This window comes from Thamnophis sirtalis, unplaced genomic scaffold (assembly GCF_051295495.1).
Source record: "Thamnophis sirtalis isolate CommonGarterSnake01/CBP01778 unplaced genomic scaffold, rThaSir2_p1.2 scaffold_7, whole genome shotgun sequence".
In the NCBI taxonomy this organism is placed as follows: domain Eukaryota; kingdom Metazoa; phylum Chordata; class Lepidosauria; order Squamata; family Natricidae; genus Thamnophis; species Thamnophis sirtalis.
This window is the reverse complement of record NW_028261387.1, coordinates 64,375,220-64,389,204: the sequence shown is the minus strand read 5'-3', so window position 1 is coordinate 64,389,204 and position 13,985 is coordinate 64,375,220. Positions and strand designations below refer to the sequence as shown.

Here is a 13,985-nt window from a genome sequence, read left to right as displayed (position 1 = left end):
TGAAAAAAAATGTCTCTTTTAGGAAAGTAGCATAAACACTAAAAATAAAACTTTTATAGTACCTATAAAATAGATGAGAAAATTGTACATTTGCAGCTTAAACTACACAACCTATTGTGCGCTGGATTAGAGTACATGGAATGTATGCATTCAAGAGGATGCTCAATTCAGGGTGCACAGGTTTTGACCTGCAGGCCATACAACAACCTCCAAGGGATTTTGTACAGCCTCTGAAGGTTTTCCAGATGTTGTCTCCCATTTCTTCCCCATCTTCCTCATGCTCTCATGACGGCTTATGTCATAATCAATCAAAAAAAGAAAGCAAGCATATATTCATGTAACCAAGGAATCCTCCCTAGTCCAGCACAAGCCCTTTCCACATATATTCCAGTCGGGAGGCAATAAATCAGTTCAAATAAATATGAATAGGAACTTTATGGTCTCCAAAATCTTTGGTACCTTAAATAGTTGGCTATGTAACAAACTACAGTAACTATTTAAGCTGAATGATGGGTAAGGTAGCCCTTTCCAAATCTATTTGTTAAAGAGACTGAACCAGTGGTGGGATTCAGCCAGCTCGCACCTATTTGAGAGAACCGGTTGTTATATTTCTAAACAGTTCAGAGAACTGGTTGTTGGAAGAAATCTCATTTTGTTTTTTTTTCCACTTTACAGGGCTAATCCTGTAAGGAAGTCAGGAAGGAAACATTCTGATGTTGTTTCTAGTCTAATCTTTTTTGCTTACAAAAACTGCCTCTCTGGTTAATCGCCCATTGACCTGAGTGACATTGAGTTGGCCACACCCACACAGTCACATGACCACCGAGCCACACCTACCCAGCTGGTCATTAGGGCAGAGAACCGGTTGTTAAATTATTTGAATCCCACCACTGGACTGAACTCAATCCAAAATGACTTATTATGGTCCTCTTGGCCAAGAAATGCAGTGACAGAGCACAGGACTGGTTTCAGAGAACTAAACCAAAGGGAGTGGTATAAATATCTGGAATGAGAGGCTCTCAAAACCTAAGAAACTTTTTTGACAGTACTGTTGGAGTACTAAAGGTACAGTAGCAGCCAGATCATGTGCTTTAAATGGGGGGTGAGGCTTTCTTTGTAGAAGCAAGCTAACAAGACAGAAGACATGGAACATTGCAGGATCCAATCTGGGTTGATCACTGGAACTATAGGTTTAGTCTTCCGAGCTTCAGAGCCCATCCTCAGGGAACCTATTTCACACCAGAATGTATGAACTAGGCTGTTCTATGTGTAGTATTTATATGGTGCCTGGCTGTGTGCATCTTTTAGTTGTTACCATAATTGGGGTGTTTGCTGTAGCACAACCAATGACTTAATAGTTGGCCATCAACATTCCAATTACTACACATAGAACAGCCCATAAATACTAAGCATAGAACAGCCCAGTGAGAAATTCCCTAAGTGGGGGAGTACCAGCATGGATCCAAAAGCTCAGAAAACTAAACCTTTGGTGCTGGTGACTGGCTCAAATTGGATCCTGCAACATTATACTGAGACCTGTATATTTGCCTTCACATGGAATTTTCTACCAAGAGGAGCAGAGATGCTCTTCCTTTATCCTACTGTTAATCAGAAGCAAACCACAAAAGTCATCCAGTGTCTCTTCTTACTCTGTAATTAATCTCCAAAAATGGAGCTGTAAACATGCAAGTTTTTACAGAGTGCATACCAAATTGTATATGTACATACCATTCACACTTGATGGGGCACGTACTTTGTACTCAAAGCCCACTCCCTTGTATGGCATCTGCTCCAACTGCTAGCACTAGTGACAGAGTTGAAGACTGGCTTTCTACAGAGAAACAAATTCCTGGCTGCCTCCTACATGAGAATATGAACAACGAATAATTTGCAGAGTGGGGCAAAACATAACTCAAGTCTTTGTACAAGTGACACATGCATAATAAATGCTTTCTATAAACATACACAAAGGGTGCCAGTCAAATATAAGTAATGGTTAAATAATCAACTTGAATCTAAGGAAGAGCAATGTTTATTTTGATCAGGGTTTCTTTTGATCAAATGAGGAAAATTAAATCAGAAAGCTAGTGTTCTGCGTGCTATGACATAGATTTATGCTATCCTTCAATGCCAAAATAAAAATCCAGAAGAAAAGCTACCGAGTATCAACAGGCTGAGTGTAAGCATTTTTTTCAGTGTGTAGCGAAAATACGAATGTTTAAGCTGGCAAACGACTAGGCCTATGTTAAGTTACTATGACTGTCCAAAATTTTGGATTCAAAAGCACAAAAGGGCATGCTTTTTCCTGCAATTGTACAACTTTATCTACACTGCCATATGATTCTGGGAAAAGCCAATTTGGTTAAAAATGTTGCAGACAAATATAGGTTAGTGCCCTTCCTGTTCCAAAGAACATTTTTGCCATACATTCTTTATGATTTTTCCCCCCACATATGTGCGTATGAAATAGGATACATTCTTGGCAACATAATTCATGCTAGACATTTTGAAGTATGGCAGAACTCTCATGGGGCAAATTGTGTAGCCAGACGCTTTCTTTAGTTAGACAAGCTCAGGAGATTACACTAGAATGGTGTCTTTATGTATTTAAAATGAGAACCTGGAAAGTAAAAATAAAAGATGCAATCAAAATTTGTTCATTTACAACCAACCTATATGGGAAATAGAATAAAATATGGGAAATTACATGATTTTGAAAACTTATTTACTACAAACATTAACATATTCTTCATATTATTTTGATTGGTTATTAAAAGCAACTAATAAATGCTGCTTTCAGGAGACTGTTTGGGGAAGCCAGTAAAGTATTTCCCACTAATACCTTTTCCATGTTCACCCTCCACCCCCACCCCACCTGGGAGGTGTACCTATCATCCAGACCTCTGGTGACTGGCCAGACAATGTCTGGGACAATCCTCTTCAGCTTGGAAGCAAAATGAGATTTACTCTTCCATATTATTTGTCAGACAATCCCCTGACCTATTCTCTTGCTTTCGAGAGCAAACACAAAGCCCTGAGTGCACCATTTTCACTCTCATTAATTAAAAGCCATCTCAGAAGTCTGTAATTTGACTCAGTCCACTAAATAATGCATTCCCCACATTGTTTTTATGCCAGGGGTTTCAATATGCACATGGTACTCTGCAGGAAGACAAACAGGGAGGTAACAAGAAGCAGGAAAATAGCTTAAGAGAACCATTTGCACTTCTTCAGCTCTTGGGTTATCTTTTAAAAATGCCTGATTTAAGATTTAAACATTTGGCAACACAAAACTCAGTTGAAATTAGTTTGTCTTCATATATGCCCTTATTGTATGTCCTCTTCATACTCACCCAGGCACAAATTAATGGTATTCATACTTAGAGATGTGAAAATGAAAAGAGAACAATGGACAAATACATTCAAATTCACCTTTCAGCAGTATAGACATGTGGAGTTTTGCAAGGATTCTTTTGCACATTCAGGTACAGAAAAGGAAGCTGTGAACTAAGATCTAAGGTGGATGAGAAATAGAGAAATTGCAACACCTTCAGGTACAGACATCTTTCCTTGGAGAAAGGGGTGCAGAAAAATAGGACATAATTGACTTAATCCGCTGGGTAGGGAAGAAATCTAGTAGCTGAATTATCTCCATGCAGTTTTGATAGGAGAGTGGGATAGAATGGCTATCATGTGCAGACACAGTGCTGATCTTGCTGAGATTTCTTTTTCCAAATCAGAAAATGATAAGAGCATTCCATGAAAACATTTGTGTGGCACATCGTCCATATCTTTTTGGGTGCCTTTTGGTCACCAGATTTCTATCAACATGCAACATGCAACAGGAATAAGCATCAAGACGACTTGGTGATTCAGACTTTATTGGCAAAAGGGATGCTAAACAAATCTTGTCTGAGGCACAGGGTTGTTACTTGTAAATGACAAAAATGTCCCAGTTTCCATTAACTCCATACTCGGAAATATTCAGAACAATTATTTACAAAATAAGACAAAACTTTTAAAATTTACAAATAATTAAAAGGCATCGATAAAAATGAAAACAAAAACAGAGAAAACAACCCCCAAAGTAGAAGTAAAAAAGGAAGGGGTTCCCAATGAAAATACTAAAAACCACCCCCCAAAAAGAAGTATTTACACCACAAGTTAGCAATCATTGTAAATTTCATCCCTTGCCCACCCCGATTTACAAACTCATGCAGCGAAGAGAAAGAGGCTGCCCTAGAAAACCTACCCAGGCTGGGTTGTTATTGGTTAGTTGCTAGTGTCTGCTTTGTGTGCTGTACTTCGTGTGAAAACAGGCCCAGCCTCTATCCAATACTGTATGTGGATAACAACATTAAGAGCTAGGAGGACAGTATCTTTGTTTTCCTGGAACAGTAGGCGCTTGGTGAAGATGGTGCAGCCTAGGTGTCAAAAGCCATTAGATTCCTAGTAGCAATTGGAACACACCTTCAACCGGGCATAGGTAAAGAACAAGGCTGTAGGCATGAGATTTGCATGGAACTTGCTAACCTGCCAAATAATTTTCCTCAGCTACCTAGGTACAGGAGATCACTGTTCACTGGTATTGAGGCTAATGAAGTTGAGCTGTGAGCCTGTAGCCCTCAAGACTTGAATATATCGAGTCTCATGTGATCGGAGAATATAGGATCGTGTACTTGAAGTTCTTCTCTGATGCCTTTCCCTCCATTTTGGCCCACTACTCTTCATTAGCTGCCTATTATTCAGGTTTGGCTGTCTAGTACTCAATAAAAATTCATCCAAGAATATCTCAAGCTATTAATGTTTTAAGTTAAATACAGAAAACATCACATTATTTTGCATTTGAATGCAATTAAGGTAAATTGGGAACCGATTCTATAAGAGTGTAAGCAACATCATGCTGGTGGTTTCCCTTTCCGTAGGGAGTGTTACATGCTTACTAGCAACAGTTTTAGCAAGCCACAATTGATGCAAATTCCACTGGGATGATGCTTGCAAGCCAACGTCTGATGAAAATGTGTTAGCTTGCAATGTTTGCAGTTTAATCCCTTGCCCCTTCTTTGACCCCCTCCCCTCCCCCAAATGATGCCCATGAGCCTCACTGCTGTTTAACTGGCAATGACATGCAGCATCCTTTGCAAATAACATTGACTTTTATCCGGAGATACCTAAAGGCATTTGGCAGTGTTACTTTTATTTGGATTCCCCTCAGTACCCTTTCTAGTCTTTTGAAAGAATCTCCCACTTTGATATTAACAGTTGGTTGCCTTCCCTGAGAAAAATGTGAGTTTATGCACTGATGTGCAAGATTGAGGCTAGCTGTTCTACACCTGAAAATCCATAATTAAATAGGTATATTTGTTTTAGTTATCTTCTACCTGGTTCATCAACCCTAATGTAAATTTAGAGTATACCATTATTTAAAGAAACTCAGTGTTATAAGGGATTCCTCAGCTGTAGTACTGTTCAAAGCATGACCTGTTCAGTTAGAAAGCATGATTGAAGAGTTACTTTTAAATACCAAATAAATGTCAGGATTAATATCTGCTTAAAGACAGATAATGGCTGGTGCATATGGGGTGGGGATGAAACAAACTTGATTGGTTGTAGCTTTTTCTACTACTTCTGTTCCTAGTCTGACTAAGCCACAGGGAGACTCCTGTAAATAATAAAGGTATCAGCTACAAACAGATTAGCCAAGTTAATTTCACTTTTCTGCTTGAATTCAAGAGTCATGCTACCTGGTGTGAAATTGTCAAATTTCCTAACTTATTTTGTTTCCATCTTTCATCTTCAGCTATAGTATAGTAAATTTGCCCACAAGCAAATTCCACGACAGCCACTTATTTCTGAGAAAATATTCACAGCTGAAGCTGCAGGTTATGTTTTCTAAAGCACTTTCTTAATTAGGACTAGCAACCTGGACCTTTGAGTCCAAATAGGAAGGTAAGCTGCAAAAGAATAGGTAGCCATCATTCAGTGGGCAAAAACTAAGCAAAAACTTTTTTAGATATCCCTAATGGAGTCCCAGGAGAACAATCCCTTCCTAAATTACTTTGTGAATTGAGTCTTCTTCTCTTTCAGTTAATATTTGGTAGGGGCAAAGAATTACAGAATGGATTAGAACATTCAGGAGAACCAAAGCAACTGATATTATCTGAGAACTAACTCACAAAGAATTCCAAGTCTCCTAAATGACTTTGTAAGTAGAAAGATACACAACCATTCCACTTTAACTATTAGGGGACTGCTTCTCAGCGAGAAATGCAAAATGGGGCAAACAGCTGATGAAATAATCTCCATCCTTCTCCTATTTGGACTGTGGTCTGGTATTCCTATTAAGGTTACAGCTGAAATGGATGTTCAGTGCAATAGACTTCTAGCCTTTATGGAAGTGAAGACATGCTTAGAAGATGTGGATAATGGAATGGGTGATCCTGGAAACTCTGAGGTGACAGAAGATTGGCTCGGCGGAGTTCTCCAAGGGCTAAGAAAGAGGCCCTACTTTCTAATACATAACCCTCCCCTTGGGGTTCTACTTGAGAATAAATTAGGTAAAATAAATAAATATGTTCAGCATCATTTATACCTTGCAAAATCCAGGTTAAATTGCAAAAGAATTTAGAGTGGGTTTTTATGACTGCAAACATTCACCAGGCATGCCCCCACTCAAAGCAACCCATTAATAACAAGATAGTGGAGACATTTCATTCCTACAGTTCTAATTATTTTGACAGTGAACTGGACTAAAAACTCCTGAATTTTGTCATGCAAATGACAAAAGTCATTTTTTTGCAGTAGTGAAAAATAAAAAACATGAAGTGCAAGATATAAATGAAGCAATGTATTGAAAATCATTCAAAATTTGCACAACTTCTAGAAGAGCATTAGAAAGTGTCTGCAAGGATTTTGAAAGGCAACTTAGTTTTAGATTTCCCAAAGCTGAATCTCAATTAGTAATGTGAAAAGCCAGAAAAAAAATGTTTTTCCCTCTTCTCTTTAGGCTAACCAATCATAGTTTGACTACATCTTTATTGGAGAGCAGTTTTGTAAAAAAAATGAGCAAATGTGTCCTTTTTCATGTGAAAGCAATTGGGAAGTACAGCACATTTAAAAAACTGTTTCGAATCAGAAGTTCCATTTGCAATAGCTGTCAAGTCAAGAGAGAGTTTTATTCTAAATTTGCCATTGACCTATATGCAGGCTATTTGGAACACTAGAGAGAAATTACGCAAAAGTAATCAGGATTCTGTATACCCTACTTTAGGCTAATCTCTGAAAGTGGAACATAGTAAGAACAATTTTGGTTGGGTGAGTAGCTAGCAGTAGGGCTTTAAAATGAGCTGGCTGCACCGGTTGATGAAATTCCTCCAATGTGCCCTGATGGGAGAGGCACTTAGGGAGCAGCTTAAGTTGCTTACTTATTTAAAATGTATTTGTTTAAAGGAATTGTGTGGCTTCCCATCTTCAGCCACAACAGCTCGTGTTGCCAACCCCTCCATTCTAATGCCCCGACCTCCTCTAGTCAAACTATTTGGAGCAGAACTATTAATAAAGGGGCTAGAGAGAATCCATATGGTATGCTGTGCAGCCTTTATCCTGCCCAGATTTCTGACGTTGCAAGTTTCATCCATTCACATGTTCATGATTTGCAGCCTGCCTTTCCTGCTTCCCACAAGCAAAGTCAATGGGGAAGCTGACTGGAAGCTGTGATCACATGAGATCCTTGCTTAACAATGGTAACTAGGGGCTGCCAGAACTGCTGTTGCTAAGCAGCACTGTCATGTGATATTGGCTTTACAGCACACTGCTTAGCAATAGAGATTTCAATCCCAATTACAGTTGTTAACCAAGAACTACCTGTACTGAGGTCACGGAGTGATTTCCTTTTGTTTTAGGGATCCTAAAAAAGACTTACAAGAGCCTGCATTAACAGGACTGTGCTACAAATTCAGTTGGAGTACTATTTCCCCTTCTGTCTTAACCCTCTGCAGAAAAGGAATGTAAGGATCTACTAGGCAGTAGGTTGTTTAGTGAACGGAGTGTTAGGTAAGACAACTGTGAGATGTTCTGTGCTTAAGGTGAATAGCTGCACACAGTCTTCCCAAGAATCTGGAATGTTTTATCAGGCCTGTGCTTATTCAGCTCTCATACCCACACCTTAAAACACAGAAGTCTGTGGATCACAAAGATACTGGCATTTTTATAAGAAAAAGATTGAAATAATTTCTTTTAAGAACTATAGCACCATCACCTGCAGTAGGGAAATAAGGCAGTGTGGAGACATGAAGATTTCAGCATTTTGTGGTTTTAAATTTCCTAGATTTACCCATACTCTGGCCATTCAAGCACAGAAATGGTGGCCAATACTTGTTCTAAACTAGAAAGAAGATACCTACTACCTAAAATCCAGCTCCGTTTTCAGTTGTCACGGGAAGTCTGATGCATAGGGTCAGGAAAACAAGGTGTGCCATGTTTTCCCTGGTGCTTACTGCAGATTGCTAAAAGTGGACAATAAAATGTACTGATCCTACCCCCCCAAACACACACACACACCCTTTTTTTTTTTACTGAGACCTGGTGTGATTGTTGGTGTTCATTACACTAGATTAAAATTGGCCAGTATCTAGCAGGCTGGATGCGAGGCTGAATAGTGTTGTAGGCTGATCATGCCTGAGGTTTAGCTATCCATCCTGATATAATGACAAAACAGAATTGATCTGAGTTCAGCTTGCTTATTCAAGCTTATATTAGAGCAGAATTCCTAAGCAAAGCCTCTCCTCAGTCTGCTCTCCTTCTCTCTCTCTCTGTATAAGCATCTGATCCTTGAAAGCAGCATCTCTTAATCTCTGGTGCCTTCTTTCCTACAGACGAAGCAGGCAGTCAGCACAATACACCAGCTCATAATATTCCCCCAATGCCTTTTCCCTTAATGCTGTTCCTAAATGGAAAAAAAGGCATCTCCTTGAATTGGGAAATAGAACTCACTCGCAGGCACGCAAACATCCAACGTCATGAACCACAGCACAGCATTCAGCTCTCACTGCTCAAAGGGGCAGGTAGGAATAGAAAGGTTTCCAGGGACAAGAGCCCACAACCTAGAGAGGCTTTCATTCTGTCCCTGGCTATGCCATGTAGGTTCGGTATTGCAGATCTTCTCAATGAGCTACAAGAAGATAGAAGATATTGCTCCCACCATGAAAGAGCATTATTCCTTAGCTGTGGCTGGCTCAGGAACAGCCAGTCCTAGAACTGCCGAAGAGATTGGTAGCTTCATGGCAGAGTTGTTCTTCCATCATCAGTTGTAGTCCTCTCACTCACTTGAGGGCCCTATTTTCTCCTCCACCCGGCTGCCATCGGAGGGATGCAATTTGCACTTAGAAGGGGAATGTCGGCCAGATGAACGCGATGACCGAGAAAAACAGGAAGTCAACGACTGAGAGCTGCAATCACAAGCAATATCCTATAAAGGGGAGGGGAGAAAACAATGAGTGAAAAGGAGCAGGTTCAATTGAAGACTTGAGATGGCGGTTAAGAGCAGGAATCTTCACATTATCTCATCCCATATATCCAGTATGAAATTAGATCTATTTGTCAAAGATCTGTATACTTCAATTATTCTGAACAAATAAAATGGAATATATAAAAGATAACTGTGTGCAATGTATGCCCAACTTCTATTTTACGTATGTCCTGATATCTAGTTAGCTTTACTTCAAGTTATTAATAACCACTTGCCTGTAACTTCATTCCTAAAACAGGCATTATATGAAAAAAGAAAAGTAGTTAGTGAAATCAACGTCTACATTATAAATGAATCCTGATCTGGAAAAAAGTGAAGTGTCAAAGGAACATATTAATACATTCCTTGGTTTCATGCAGTTAGAATAAGTATCTTCCATGAGCCTCCTAGGCAAATATGACTACTAGATTCATCTGAATTTTTTTAACTACTGTGCAGTCCATACCAAACTATTATGAAAGTCATTGACATGTTTGTGTTTTGGCCTTCACCTTTTTAGTAGATGGAAAATATCCTAGGCTATACTTTAATTCGTTGGGGAGGGGGCTAGAAACTCATTTGCTTCTGCTATTAAGGGATATACCTCATATCTTGTAATACATATTACCTCGTTGGCAATAGTAGCAGAAACAGCATCAATCTCCTTTAAGGTTCTGTCCTTGCCACCTTGGCTTAGACTGGACAGCTTTGGTTCCTCATTGCAGCTCTGCTTTGTAGGTTTTTTGGAGGTGTTTTCCAAAAGCTGCAGCATTGCTGAGGAAGGTTCTGGCTTCTTGTTACTGTTGTCCCCTCCAACTGGGTCTTTCTTGTCAGGAACCAAAGTGGGACTTTGAGTTCTACCACACACATTCCGGAAAAACTCTTGCACTATACCATATTTAGGTGCTTCTGGCTTGGCTTTACTTTCCTGGCATCCTGGCTTCCATATCGACTCGGTGCTCCCAGAATGCTCCACGACATTGAATAAGCTAGACAAGCCATCGTTAATGTTGTTTAGAACCGGGCTGTCTCTAGTAGTGGTGGACCGAGCCCAAGCTGAGCCATTTTGCTTACTCTGATGGAGGTTCCACAAGCTTCGATCCTTGGAATTATCCAGCTTAGATGATGATCTTCTTTGTAGTTTGGGAGAACCATATTTGGGAGAGCAACAGGGCCGTTCAATCCTGGAATGGACTTTGTCCAGAGATGTTGAAATCTGCTTGGTGCGCACAGACACAAGGGAGGAGCTTCGTGGAGACCAGCTCTTAGTACTATGGATGCTTCCTCTGGGTATGTCTGTCTGCAAACCAATGCTGACCGTCTGTATAGTCTGGGTACCAACATTGGCCAATCCCACTGTCTGGCTAGAGGTGCTCTTCACCTTTCTTTCTAGGGAACTGGAACGAATAGCCTGACGAACACAATTGGTGATTTCTTTCATGTCATCACTCATGTTGCCAGAAATTTCAAGGCCATGCAGAGATGGTGGGAATTTGGACACCGGAGTTACGGCTTTCTCACTAACAGGGCTACCATCAAGTAATTCCCGATGCTGCTTGGAGAAGTTACACAACCACCGACTATACATGTTTTCTGAGCTGTCTGACTCCTCCTTGGGCTTAGCCATTGTGAATAAGAAACCAGGCTCAACCATGATCTTCTCCTCTCTGTTGTGCACTAGAGGAGCTTCCAACCTGCGGACAACAGGTGGGCTATAGTATATGCGGATCCCAGTCTTGTCTGGAGCCGTATAGCTCCTCTGCATTTGTTTCTGAGTCTGTTCCAATGTGGGTAAGTTATTTGTCTGAATGCATTCACAAGGGGAAGCATCCAGCTTCTCTGAGGCCAGGCTCTCGGGTGTAGATTGCTTACTGTTCACACAAGCAAAGTTCTCAGGAATGATCCCAGCAGGGTCTGGCAACTTCTGTGTAGTTGCAGGTCCCTTTCTGTTATGGGTATTGTCTATGATCACAGTGCTGCTTTTGCCAGGAAGATAAGGAGAGCAGTCAAGCAAACTTTCAAATTCAGACATGGAGGAAACTGACTTTGTCCTAAACAGACAAGAGAAAGCAATGAGTAACAACCTAACTTTTGGACTGAGAATTTTATGTGTCCTACCTAAGTGATATTTACTTCCCCACCCCCTGTCAATTCTGTCAGTTTCCCTGTCATTTTCCAATTAATCTTTTTAACATGTCTAAGGATGCAGCAAAAATATGTGTTATCATGAGAATATATAGAAAGTTGGTGGAATTTGTAGACCTGATTCAATTTCTCATGCCTTATGCTACTTTGCCAATGAGAAAACTCAGTGCTTATATTAATAATTCTGTATTTAAAAACAGTGTCATCATCAAAGTTACATTTTTCAGCATGGGAGTGGAATAAAAGCAGTAGTATGCTCTGGGTTATTGGTCTAAAAAAACTTTTACATGCTACTTGCTTTTGATCACAAAAATGATATTCTCGAATATTTTATGCTAATATACAAATCACCGATGGTGTCATAGTAAGATAGAGATTCTTATGTGCACATAAAATAATGAAAATGGTGTCTAAAATATGCTTTTGAATATGAAATGTAGATGTCCACTAAAAATAGACTGGTCATCTGTCAACAGTTATCCTACCTTTTTAAATTACTTCCTTTGATATCAATTTCAGAAGCTGTCTCTTTGTCAGTGATTTTCTCATTGAGGGTCTGAAAAAACATAAAAGAAGCTTTTATCAACTGTGCTTTTATGATCTTGTGTCAGGTGTAGAGAAACTCAGATAAAATAAGAGGTGTATCAGTTCTGTATATGAATTTAAAACTTTACTTGTTTGCCTTTAAATAGTAAAAAAAAGAGTTCTAAGACACAGGATGCTTAAATGAGTAATGAAAGTATAAACCAGAAATCCAGAATTGCCAAAATGTTATCTGTTTTTTTAGAAAGAGTCTTAAACTTTGCACGCTTGCTGGATCACACTAAGATCTATCTAGTGCTGGGAATCTAGTCAAAAGACATTAGAAAGTTCACATCTCTGGATGTGATAATTACCTACCCTTTATTTCCAGCCTATGAATATAGCTTATATCCATCTCTCTCTCTCTCTCTCTCTCCATCTCCCCCCCCCCCCCCCGTTCTCTCTCTCTCTCTCTCAAACACTATAAGGCTCCCACTTAAACAGTTCAGAAAGTGATTGAAAATTGCTTGTTCTCCCAGGTCTTGGGGTTATCGAATCCCTATGTGATTTCTGTTTATTTCTCATTATGCTCTTTTCTTCTGGATGCCTATGACCTGTACTCCTATTTTAATCTTTCCTGCTTTTAAAAGGTACACCATCCAGAATTGGGCAGCCTCTGAATCACAGATGTCAAACTCGCTGAGTTGCCGTCATGTGACACTTTGGGATCTTTTTCTCATTTGTAGAGCTGGGGTGGAGGTGGCCTGCACATGATGCATCTGGCCCTTGGTCCGTCATTTGATGCCCTTGCTCTAAATCATAATAAGTCCAATATTGGCTCTTCTTATTGATCTTGCAATTGGAATAAAATATGTTTATTCAGCTCACCTCTTTCCAGCTACCACCATGCTTCTCCATTTCAGAGGCTTTTAAGGCCCATCGGTTGGCACCTTTCTGAAGCTGAAGGGTTTACAAAACAAAGTTATCAAATGCTCAGCCAGCTCATAAGCACTTATTTGTCCTTCATATTCTTATCTACTTCAACAGTATCTGTGGAGACCTCCTGATTTGGCAAATTCACGACTGCTTTAGGATAGCTCTCTGTCTCTTTCTGTGTGTGTCCCTCCCTCCCTCTCTCTCTCTCTCTCTCTTTCTCTCTCTCTCTCCTGTTTTTTTCACACACAGCTCACAAGCAGAAGGATGAGATAGCGAAGTAAGCCACTCCCAACTTTGCCCATGGAGCTGCCAACTCCAATCAAGTCAACCATAGGGTTTTTACTTTAGTCATTTGCTAATGTTAAAAAAAATAATCCTTAGGAAGTGACATTCACTTGAGGTAGATGGAAGACCACGCCTGGTTTCACTGTGCATCTATCATACTACTGGCATCTGCTGCTAAAAGGGGATTGACGAACTAGGTTAACCATATTGTGAAAAAACAGCCATAATAACTGAAAGTGCACCTGGCAATCTATATAGCCAACCTATGCACCATTTTAGCATTCTTTTGTGTGATCTCACAGGAATTGGATAACGTGATTTACTTTATTTTTAGCACAGAGATGCCTGTTCCGTCTCTTTGCCATTGTTTATTATTATTTATACAGTATTTTCATCCTGCCGTTTTTCCTAATAGGGATCATGTGGTTTGTCTCCTCACAACAATCCTAAGAAGCTGGATAGGAAGACAAAAAGAGGGAATCCAAAAATTATGAATTACTACTCCAATGCTAAAGAGTTGCTTGAGTTCAAGGTCATTTTGTGCTATGCATTGTCAGGCCTGCAATCATATTCCTTTTTAGGATCTTTGGCC

The 13,985-nt window shown here is 39.8% G+C and overlaps 1 protein-coding gene across 3 annotated transcripts in view; it reads right to left on the bottom strand.

The window, feature by feature from the left end:
• Window positions 1-3,864: 3,864 nt before the first annotated feature.
• The window catches only part of MTCL2 (microtubule crosslinking factor 2), a 77,081-nt gene continuing 66,960 nt past the window's right edge, over window positions 3,865-13,985 (bottom strand). For all 3 annotated transcript variants that reach the window (XM_014061103.2, XM_014061104.2, XM_014061105.2), the window contains exons 12-15: window positions 13,061-13,132; window positions 12,136-12,206; window positions 10,134-11,556; window positions 3,865-9,466 (exon numbers count right to left, since the gene is read on the bottom strand). In XM_014061103.2, coding sequence (XP_013916578.2) covers window positions 9,317-9,466; window positions 10,134-11,556; window positions 12,136-12,206; window positions 13,061-13,132 — 1,716 coding nt within the window. In that variant the 3' untranslated portion in view covers window positions 3,865-9,316. The remainder of the gene's footprint in view (window positions 9,467-10,133; window positions 11,557-12,135; window positions 12,207-13,060; window positions 13,133-13,985) is intronic.